Source organism: Physeter macrocephalus, chromosome 8, assembly GCF_002837175.3.
Source record: "Physeter macrocephalus isolate SW-GA chromosome 8, ASM283717v5, whole genome shotgun sequence".
Taxonomy (NCBI): Eukaryota; Metazoa; Chordata; class Mammalia; order Artiodactyla; family Physeteridae; genus Physeter; species Physeter macrocephalus.
Window position 1 is genome coordinate 124837545 of NC_041221.1, and position 11985 is coordinate 124849529.

The 11985-nt window shown below is 41.7% G+C and overlaps 1 protein-coding gene across 1 annotated transcript in view; it reads left to right on the forward strand.

The window, feature by feature from the left end:
• Window positions 1-11246, forward strand: part of CCDC192 (coiled-coil domain containing 192) — a 203487-nt gene extending 192241 nt beyond the window's left edge. Inside the window, exon 8 of the mRNA XM_055086905.1 lies at window positions 10960-11246. Coding sequence (XP_054942880.1) covers window positions 10960-11246 — 287 coding nt within the window. The remainder of the gene's footprint in view (window positions 1-10959) is intronic.
• The last annotated feature ends 739 nt before the right edge of the window (window positions 11247-11985 follow it).

The following is an 11985-nucleotide window of genomic DNA, read 5'->3' on the forward strand; positions in this document are numbered from 1 at the left end:
GGCACCATCTTTGAGACATCCTCACTTGCTTTCCCATACAAACAACTCTCCCTCACCTCCCAAGCTAGTGCCAAGGTATTCCCATGTCTCTCTATGACAATGTTTTTATCGGTTTTCTTGGATATATCATGACTCCAGCGAGCTCCAAGAAGAAAACCCTGGATTCAGATCTGCAGAGGGGATTCACTTGCTCCCTAGATGGCCATGGTGGCTGTTAAACACTTATGGAAGCTGGGGGTCACCATGCTTCCACCCCAAGGTTTGATCTCTCCCTTCCCTTCCCTTCCTGTGACTCACTCACTCCTCATGGGAAGGAAAAGAGAGACTCCTCTCCAGATCAGCTTTTGAGGATCTATCCATGACCTGGGAAACAGAAGCAAAAACAAAAACTCCCAAACACTCACCATTTTCTCTGGGTATTCTGGAGATAATTTAGCCACATTAGAACTGGCAAGATGAGATTTAAGGCAATTAGAGGAGGAGCAGGGCTGTGAGGGCCACGGAGGCATTGGGTCAGCTAGTTACACTTGCAGGCAGAGCCCTTTGGGGTAAACAGGCAGCAACACAAAGAGCACATCAGATGTGACCTCTCTCCTCTAGCTGTGCGCACGGCAGCCTTGTCAAGAAGGGGCTTGCCTGGGGGACTCCTGGCCTGCCTCTTAGGATTTCACCCAAAGCTTTGCTCGCCATGTCGACTGTAGGTCAGCAGAAATTCAGGTGCGAAAAGCAGCTGATCATCAGAATTACCCAGGGAGCTTCGTAAAAATATAGATTCCCAGACATCCTCCTAGATTCACCTGAGCAGAATTGCAGCCGTGAGGCCCTGGATTCTCCATATTGACAGGGCTTGCCAGGTGCCAACTTGGAAAACCATTTTTTTTTTTTAAAAGACATTTTTATTGCCAAGGTAAACCCAACATATACCAAAATCTGTTTTCAGAATTTACCTTTTCAAAAGGGAGAAGACTGAGAATGAGAATGGTTATCCCAGGTTTTAGATTAATATATAATGTATTTATAATAAGAGGAGAAATCTTATGGACATATATATATACAGATATGCAAATATATACAAAAAACTAAAAATGTGGAAATATTAGCATATTAGACTATGCTTAGTGATGATATGGTATTGCTATTATAATTTCCTTGTAATTTTTTGTATGTTTTAAATAGCCAAAGTAAAAATACACTTCCAAGGGAAGATTACTCAGTATTATGGATTTGTCTTAATCCATTTAATCATTCCCTTAATGCGGATGCTGAGGTAGTATCTAGTTCGCATTTTAAACCCTCGGAGATTTGGGGAAAAGCTCACTTCTATGAGCTCACATCATCAGGAAGTACAGCATCCCTTCATTTTCCACACAGTGAACTGATTTCAAGTTTGCCCTCTCATGATGCCAGGAGGGAAAGAAGTTCTAATATGTCCCTCAGAGATCTGTTCTTGCCTGAGTTAGGTTACAGTTTGTGGATTTTCCAGACTGTGGAGGACGTGGTGATTACAGAGAGAAGGTCATATTCGTCAGTAATTTTATTTATTTTTTTTAAATTTTTATTATTTTATTTTATTTTATTTTATTTATATATATATTTATAGATATATTTATATATATTTATTTATATTATTTTATTTTATTAATTTATTAATTTATTTATTTACTTTTTCTGCAAGAATTCAGCAGACATGTCCACCACCTAGTGCCCATGGTGCTTCCAGAGGCAGTGTGGAGCTTGGAAACAATCCTTCACTTAGTGGAGTACAGAAGATAACCACTGCCCACAAGAAAAACAACCTCCTTGTTGGTTTCCAAGTGGTTTTTCCTTTCCCCTGCTTTAGTTTTGCCCCTGACAGGATGATTTCCTGATTCATTGTTCTTTAAATTGCTCTGATCTGCATCCGAAAAAAGGAGGCCTGGATCAGGTTCAGAATGCTATTTTCTGAAGCCCAAGCCCTGGTGAGCTTTGCAGAGTGTTCACAAGAGCCTGAAAATCCTGGAGGGTCCTCTTCCTGGGGATCAAGATTCAAAAAAGTTTGTACCTTTTACTGACAATCTGTGGATGGCAGGAGTTGACCTAAAGGCTTCTTGAGGTTTCTATATATTGCTGGTGCTGTTGGCTGAGGGCATGACTCTGTGTGCTGTGGCCACCAGTCCGTCTCAGTGGGTCCCTTTTTGCGGATTCCACTCTGCAATCAGAGCCTGGCAGCACTCATCCCACCACTGCAGAAAGTAAGATATGTCCACCTGGTCCAGATCCTGTGGTGGTTGTTTTTTGTGCTCATCTTGAGGCTGAGAATAGTCTTCCAACTGCAGTAGTCCCATGTCAGTCTGTTCTTGGTGATCCTGGTGTTCTTCTTGGTATTGGGGCCAGAAAGGATACTGAGTATCTGGGTCTCCTCCTACAGTCAGCAGTACTGGCACATAATTCCCAAGTGTTAGAGTAGAGGAAAGTTCTCTCCTCCCTGCACAGCCGGCATGGGCTGCATCATGACACTTTGTCCTTGGATCACACAAGGGACAGAGGATACATGGGATGGGAGAAAGGTAGAAATGGTTGGTTCCTGCTGAAAGAACTGGAGGTAGGAAAATGATGAGATCTGCCTGGGAGAGTGCACAGGCCAATTTCACGCTGCAGAGCTGTCAGACCAGGTCTCCCATTTGGGCCATCTACCAAGGAATTCACAGGCTCACTTCTGCTCTGCCCAGGGTACAGAGATCTTGGGTCCTGAAACCACATTTGAATTCTCGATTCTGGGATGCCTGTTTGGCTAGTGTTTTCCTGTTTGCAGTATCAAGGAATTGGTTCCTCCTGAAGGCTTGAACTAGAATGTTTGATTGAGATCTTGGCATGGATGTCTGGTCTCGTGTGGCTCCTTTTGGTAAGTATTCTTGAGTATAAGGCTGAGGCTGGTTCTGTCCATGGATGTGGTCTTCTCCTAAGGAGGAGCTGAACCCCAGTCGTCTCTGTCTTGCTCTCTGGTTTTTAAACCAAATCTGAATTTTAAATTCTGGAATGCCAATTTCCTTGGCCATTTGTTTCCTGTTTGCTTTTTCAGGGTAAGGGTCATGTTCAAGCCACGCTTGCAGGATATTCTTTTGACTCTAGTTGTAAATAATCTTGCCTTGCCAGGTTTCTTTTTGTAATAGTATGTCACTTGCAGTGCTGGTCAAATCCATCTTGGGAAGAGGTATCCAGATTCTGCAAAGATGAGTGGACAACTCGGAAAACCATTTTTATAGCTTATAGAATCTAAGCCATAGATCTGGAAGAGATCTACTCTAACTTTTCCACTTTTCTATTAAAAAAAATTAAACTCGGGAAAGTTAATTGCAATGTTGTACAATCATAACAGCTTATTTTCTTTAAAAATTGCAGTAGTGAAAAATTTTGTTTGAAGAAAAAATGTGCCTGGTGAAAAAACTGAGGGACCAGCCTAGTGATATGCCAATTGAAACCTCTGGACTGATCACTGCCATGGTGATTTTGTATCATTTATGCACTTAACTTTCATTCATTTATTCACTTAACAAATGAGTATCTACTATGGGCCAAGGCTGTTTTAGGAACGGAAGATGCAGTAGTGAAGCTACCCTGCCCTCACCGAGCTTTTATTCTAGTGGAGAAGAGAGACTAGCGACAAGATAAAATTAAAATATAGAGTAGTCAGATGTAGCCTGTCAGTAAAACCAAAGCGGGAAACAGGGATTTGAAGTGTTCAGCAATGGGGGTTGGGTTGACATTTCAGACACGATGGCCAGGGAAGGCTTCATTATATGAAGGTGACTTTGGAGAGGAAAGACCTGAAGGAATTGAGGGAACTGGCCATGTGTAGATCAGGGGTACAATTATCATGCAGAGGAAAGAGCAAATGCAAAGGCCCTGAGGTGGGAATATGCTGGGTCTGGTAGGAATAGCAAAGATGTTGGTGGGAAGGTAGCAGGGTGAATGAGGAGAGGAGGGTGCATAGGAGGTGTGTCAGCGAGGCCCAGGGGGGCCAGATCACATGGGTCGGTGTAAGCACTTGGGTTTTTAGTCTACATGAAATGAAAAACTATTGAAGAATTTTGGACAAGAGAGTGTTTATACCCAACCTAGGTTTTAATGGGACCTCTCTGGGCAGAGTTGAAGGCAGACTGAAAGGGCAGTAGCAGAAGCAAGGTGGCCAGATATGAAGCTATTGCAATACTTCAACTACATGTTCTGGGTGAGAGAGCGTTAACCATTTCCATCAATGCTAAGCATGGATATCACAGTGTGTTTATGCTTCAGAGTGACAAACGAAGGAGACTGGGAATCTGCAGTGCCCTTGGCCTGCTTGGCTCCCACACATGTCTCATGGTGAGAGCATCCTGCCAGCACAGGAGTGACACTAGTGCTTAGTGAGTAGTGCTTTCCATTCTACCTGGTACCCAAACACTAAACAAGTCCTCAAAGCATCCATATCAGCAGATCCCACATGCTGGCTCTGGGGACTGGTGCAGGAACAGCATCTGCTTGAGGCCAAGGAACTTGAAGCAACAAGTGCTTCCTACACAGTCTCTCTCGCTCCTTGCTTTTCCTAAGTGTTTTTTTTTTTCATCAAGTGTTCTATAGGCTCTCTGATCCCTTTGCTCTCTGGAGAACTTCCCCATGTCATCAGGGCTACAGCCTTTCCATCAAGGTTTCAACTAAGTATATTGTCCTTCCAAAGCACTTATTAAAACAGACAGAAATTCACTTTGTTGTAAAGCAGAAACTAACACACCATTGTAAAGCAATAATACTCCAATAAAGATGTTAAAAAAAAAAACAGACAAATATTTTTAAGCTCTTAGGTATGGGACTGTTGGGCTGTTGCTGGGTGAAAATGTCTATTTGCTCCAGTCTACAACTGCACCTCAAATTTTTCCTCTAAAACACAATCCTGTTATAAGACAGGTCATCATTATGATATGGGGAGTTTTGTGATACATATCAAAACTTCCTAGCAAATATCAGACTGTTTTTTAATTATTTTAACTGACTAAACTTATTTGCCAGGTAAATCTGTTCTTATAATGCTACTTGGTTTTTTCCCAAGTCAACAAATCTGCCAACTTCAAATGTATTCTAAGTGTTCAAATAAAAACATTAATGGAGGAGGATACACAAGTCTGCAGGATGTAAGACAAACCTGATTTTCAAGAGGTAAAACATTTGTGCTACAAGAATGCAAAATGTAAGTGAATCATTTTATCGCAGAGAATTACCGTTCTCAAATGTTCATTGCAACAGTCTAGAGAAGGATAGAAAATTAGGAAGGTTTTTGTCATTTTGGATTTTATCCAAGTAACGAGAGGGATATATTTACAAGGATGTGCCAGTTTTCAAGTCCAAGTATGACAACAGATGAAATTGGACTCCCTTGTGGTTACTGTGAAATATACACAGCTTTCAAAACCAGCATGAAGGTGAGTCAGAGTGATGGGCATTTGAGCAGATGAGGAAGCTGACATAGTCTTTTGGGCCAAACAGTAATCCTGGGTGCCTCTGAGGGAGCGAGGTATTTCATCACCTCACCGGTGGGAGTCTTTCTTATTGAGTAAATACTTGGCAGCTTCAGCCGTCAGCTTGAAAGGCAGAGAGAAAAGTAAATGTCCACAGGTGAGTACCCAGTGGAGGTGCTTGTTTAAGCTAAATCCTGTGTGTCCTCTAGGGCCTAACTCAGTGTTTCCTCTCCTACCCAACTGGAACTGTGACTGGGGTCAGCAGCCATCTGATTTATTCTCTATGTGCAGGGTCCCAGTTACCGAACTAATTATTGAATGAATGAATGAAAAAGATGACCATGAAGGATGCTTGAGATCTAACTGGGAAGAAGTGTGTTTCCCACTGTTAGAGGTATTGGAATCAGATGCTCGATCAGTGGTTCTCAGCGTTTCTCTGTTCAATGAACATTTTTGGGTGGTGACATCAGTAAAGGGATCAAAAGGGGAACACTCCTTTTTAGAAAGAAATATTTATAAAAATATAAAAAAGCTTTCCAGTCATTTATTGGCCACTTTTCACACTACACCTCTTTCCTCTGATTAGCTGTAAGTTTTACCCTGCTCTCCTCCAGTCTGTCCATGACAGCCTTCCACCTGTCAGATAGCTCTATAACAACAGGCAGCTGCACTTGTGGCAAAATGCAAATTTCATTCTTTGATTACAATTGGCAGCTGACCCAGGAAGAGCTTGAGGGACACCAATGTCTGCAAGCCACTTAGAAAATCAACATTTAGGGATGCTGCAGAAATAATTCCTGTACAGGTGAGATCAGAGCACCCCCAAAGTGCACATTCCAACTCTAAGTCCCTAAGCCTCTCAAACTACAATTACCTCTGCTCTTGTCAATTTAGTCATTTTTGACATGACTCTCATGTGACACTTTGCTAAGAGCATGAAGGTTCTGAGGGTATAAAGAATGGGAAGCTGGAAATGGCCAAAGGCATTTTGTCCTTCAAGGGTGACGTAGAAACTTGAACGTAGCCTGGCCCAGCTGGAAGAAGAAGGCTCCTATTGTCTGTCCTCTTTCTAAACCTGCACAACTATCACCACCCCTTCTCCTGCCTCCTCTTTGCCATGACCCTAAACCCGCAGTCTCACTCCTGCTTCCCACCTTTGTAAGGCAGAAAGAGGGGAAATCCTGAAAAATAATGTATGCTTGTAAAAACCTCTACAATAGTAGCAATTGTGATGACGTCATACCCTGACTGTCGCTAGTCAGGTTTGCCCCCTCTGTCTGACAGAGAGAAGATTCTCTCTTGTCTCTGGGTCTCCTACTGCCTCTGGGTATAAGGTTAAACCTGAGATTATCTGGTCAGCAGACAGAATCCTCCACATCTCAGGCAGCCATGGCCTTGGCAAGACTATCTGAGCTTCTAGCAAAAGGCCATGGAAGACAACAGGTGTTTGAGATCTGGGGGCATGTAGAGCTGTCAGGACCTTAGGGACACACATCCCTTCCTATTACAGATGAGGGAGTTTGGAGTAGGGAAGAGCAGTGAAGACCAGATTATGTGAAGGTTAGTGGTAGAGTCTGAAAAACTTACTGGAGTGAACTTGGGCTATTTCCAATACAAATAGGATGTGAATCCTAGAGTCCCTCACTTTATTGAACAGTTTAAAACACTTTTATTATTCATACATGTTTAGAAACGGAACAAAAATATTTTCCTTATATGTGTAAAGAGGTCATTTAACGGTAAAATATACTTGTATGAGAAATCTCCTTTTTGGTGCACCCACTGTTTAGCTTGTCTCCTTATCGGCATTTTCATGTAATACATGAAAACATTACAGTAGAATCAAAGGTCTCACGCCGTCTCTCCTTTTCTCAGCCTCATGTTTCTTCTCTACACTTTTTCCAATCATCTTCTCCCTGTGCTTTGGGCAGAACTGTGTCCCCCACAAAAATCCGTATGTTGAAGCCCTAACCGCCCCCAATGTACTAGTATTTAGAGATGGTGCCTTTGGGAGGTAATTAGGTTAGATGAGGTCATGAGGGCAGGGCCCTCTGAATGAGGTTAGTGCCCTCATAAGAAGAACATGTGATCTCTTTCTCTACCATGTGCAGACACAGCAAGAAGGCAGCTGTCTGCAAATCAGGCTGAGAGTCCTCACCAGAACCCAACCACACTGGCACCCTGGTCTAGGACTTCCAAGCTCTAGATCTATGACAATAAATTTCTGTTAAGATACCCAGTCTATGGTATTTTTTTGTGGTAGCCTGAACTAACCAAGACACCCCGACTCTCTTTCTCTCATTGTCATTCTACTTTCTCCCTCTACTACACTCTTCCGAGAGGGCAGAGACAGAGGATATAGACCTGGTGACTGTGATTGCCTATGTAAGGCCACCCTGATGCATTTTTCCCCCTTTATCATTAGAATTCAGTGAACAAAGTATCTTACCTATATTGCGTTATTTTTTTAAAAAAACAAATTAAAAAAAATATTTTTGACCAGTTTGCCTTTGGGAATGATGCTAAACTCCTTTCTTCCCTGTGCAATCGGTAGAAAATAACTTCTCCTAAAAAGAGAGGGAAAACTGGGGAAAGAAAATATTGAAGGAGAGGTCAATGAGAAAGGAGAATCTGACATAGACAAGGAGAGATGCTTCTGATGCCCCCTCTGTCCCTGAGCCTCACAGTGCCCAGCCCTCTCTATCCTGCCTGCCATTCCTTTCCTTAACATCTTCCCACTGCCGCTTGCTGCCATTTCCCTTTTATTCTTTCCTCTCCTGTTGAAACTCACTTCAACCCCTAAGAACCCATTCTCCCAAGCCCAGATTTCCATGCCTCTACCTTCTAGAGTAACAGAAGACATGATATCTGTGCTAATAATTGAGGACCAGCAAACCTCCCTCCCGAATAACAACTGTACATGTTAACTAGAGCCATCTGCAGGGAACACATCCACCTGTGTTTCAAAGACTGCTCATCCAAACCTAAGTGTCCATCGACAGATGAATGGATAAAGAAGACTGGCACATATATACAATGGAATATTACTCAGCCATAAAAGGAAACGAAATTGAGTTGTTTGTAGTGAGGTGGATGGACCTAGAGACTGTCATACAGAGTGAAGTAAGTCAGAAAGAGAAAAACAAATACCGTATGCTAAAACATATATATGGAATCTAAAAAAAAAAAACAATTGTTCTGACGAACCTAGGGGAAGGACAGGAATAAAGATGCAAATGTAGAGAATGGACTTGAGGACATGGGGAGGGGAAGGGGAAGCTGGGAGAAAGTGAGAGAGTAGCATTGACCTATATACACTACCAAATGTAAAATGGCTAGTGGGAAGCATCTGTATAGCACAGGGAGATCTGCTGGGTGCTTTGTGACCACCTAGACGGTTGGGATAGTTAGGGTGGGAGGGAGACGCCAGAGAGAGGGTATATGGGGATATATGTGTACATATAGCTGATTCACTTTTTTATACAGCAGAAACTAACACACCATTGTAAAGCAACTATACTCCAATAAAGATGTTAAAAAAAGAGTGCTCATCCAAAAGGAAACTCCAGCTCAGCACTATCCAATAGAACTATAATGAGAGTCACAAATGATACTTTAAATTTTCTAGTAGCCACATTTTTAAGAAGTAAAAACAATTGAGTAAAATTGATTTAAAAATATATTTTAGTGCAACGTATATCTAAAATATATCATTTTAATACATAATCAATTTTTTAAGCCTAATGAGATAGTTCACGTTATTTTCAAACTGTCCTCCAAATCAAATATGCATTTTATACCTGCAGCACATCTCAATTCAAACCAGCCACATTCAGTTGGTTAATGGCAGCATGTGGTGAGTGGCTACCATATTGGGCAGGACAGCTGTAGTCAGAGAAAAGGAAAGGTGAGGCCCAGCATATCAGCAAATGAGGAAGCCCCCCCCCCCCACCCATCCTATGGACTCCCTCTTCTGGGCTTGAAAGCACAGGCCTCTTGAAGAGGCCACAAATTAAATGCTTCTTTGCGATTTGAGATTTTTTTCATTGCTTTTTAAGAAAGATACCCAAACTACCATCTCCTTAAATATTATCATTAGAATCTCGTATATTCAGAACAAAGATTTCTCCATAGATTCCTGAAACGTAGTACATTGCTGACAGTAATTTCTAAAAGCAGAGAACAGCCTGATCTCTCCTCTCCTCACTTTTGGGAAGCCAAAGCATTGTGTCCAGTGTGCAATGCGGTGCTCAAGCTTTCACTCCGTGACTTCTCGAGCAAATGATGGCCACAAATTAGTTTTATTTGCTGAGAAATGGGTGATTCCCTGCCTGCACGGGCTATCACAACAAAGCTGCCCCAGCTTTAACAGGTGTATAGGTACACAATAGTAGCAGCCCTTTGTACCCTGGACTTAACATTATGTTTCTTTCAGGTGCAGCTGTGGGTTTGCTTTCACTGCGGTTTGAGTAGAGGCTGGACCTTCAATTACAGCAATTAGCTGTTGACACACCATGTGTCAAGTTCATTCATATGATATTAGCTCAATTAATCCTACCATGGTACCCAAGCCCTTGATGTCCCTTACTTTTTATAGCTGAAGTCTGCCTTTTATACAATGTAGAGAAATTATTTTAATGGTAGAAATTTCAGGATGAGAGTGATGTGGAGGGTGGTATTGCTAAAATCTAGTAGAATGAGGTTTCCTTTCAGTAGTTAAATTTTTTTGACCGTCTAGTGATATTTGTTTACAAGGATTTCCTGCTGCCAGTCACTAATCTTTTATCTCTTTGAAAGAGCCTCTCTCTCCTTCCTTATTCAGACCTTTACCCTTATCTGAGGGGTTAGCTGATAGAAATTGATAATGATAAGTTTTTACATTCAGGAGGCATTTGTGATTTTATTGACATGCTGAAAAGTATTCAGACCTAAAAGAAATTAATCTCTATACCCTGCTACAGAGTTTTCCTGATCACCTCAAATTACACCCCTGCCAACTCTAAAGGTGACTTGGGTTAAGAAACTAGTCTTTTCTCATTATCACTTTTCCCAAAAGGGACAATGGCAACTTTTTTTTTTTTTCCAGTCAAATTAAAATTCACATTGAAGTGTATTTCTACTTGATTGTAGCTCTTGTGAAGAATTATTAAGAAAAGATAACATGAAATCTGGGATGGCTATTGTTTGTAGATTGGATTTTCAAGGACAGCTCATTCCCATGGTTAATAGAAAGTTAAATGTGTATAAACAAGAGTTGGCAAAGGCTGATTCTCCTCCCTCTCCAGAGGCTTCTAAGATTTCTTTTCACGAGCACCCAGAGTCTTTCCCCACACTGGTCCAGATTCCGTTCTCAGTATATCTGGCCAGATGACGCAACATCTGTGTTCTCTTTTAAGAACGTGAGAAATGAAGCTTTTTCATCTTCCCTTTCTTTGAGTTCTGGGAAATCCAATTAAAACTGTTCAGACTTTCCTTTTCTTGTTTGCTTTAGAAGACAGCTCACTGGAAGAGTGCTGTGGTGGTCTCCTGCCTGTGGAAGAAGGTGACCGAAAAATCAACCTGATTGTGGAGTTGTCGACCCAGGTTTCCCATCAGACTGAGAAGATCACTCAGCTGGAAGAAATTTTAGAAGAAAAGGAAAGGAAGATTCAGCAGCTGGAAGCTGAGCGGGAGGCCCATCCTTTCCCAGAGGTCAAAGACTCTCCAGAATGTTTACAAGAGGCCCCAATTTTCTTTAATAATAGCATCACTCCTGTGGTCTATGGCGAGGATATTTAAAGATTCTTAGTAAAAAAAAACAATAAAAGTTTATTAAGTGTCATCAAGGTAAAGTCCAGAGCCCAAGCAGACTCACTGGCAAACTCAAGTTCAAGTTCATGGGTTTGACCTATTCTATAAGGTTCATATTGGAAGGAAACAAAACAAGGGGAAGTCCTCAGACGCAAACACTGAATGTTTCCCCTTTAGACATTTGTCACATAATCCACACAGCTGTAGAATACTTTGTTTTCAGACATTCCTGATAACAGAAGGAGAGGAAAAAACACAAAGCTAGAGAGATGGTCAAAGAACTTAGCATTATCCTCTTACCAGAGGTTTGTCACACTGCAAGGGAGGGGTGGCACAAATCCCATTTTATTATGCAGCTCAACTGTGCACAGAAAGCAGTCATGGAGGGTGAGCTTCAAACTGGGGAATGTTGGGGTACTGAGAGCAGAATCATTGCCAGCAGATTAAATAGCCATGAGGTCTGTCTTTTCCTATCCTCTAGAATATATTTCTCGATTGCATGTATTTTATTAACATTTAGCAAGGGTAGAAATGAAGTAAAACCAAACCAATCAAAAGAAATAAAGAATGGATGAATCAGAGCTGCAGTCCTTTGGGAGAAGTGTCCTGGGACAACATCTCCTTGGGAAAACACATAACACTGATTTTTCCCTTACGAGCAACCTTAAGACCAAAGCAAAATACACGATTACAGTTGTACCGAGGAGCTGTGGATGGCACAAAATAA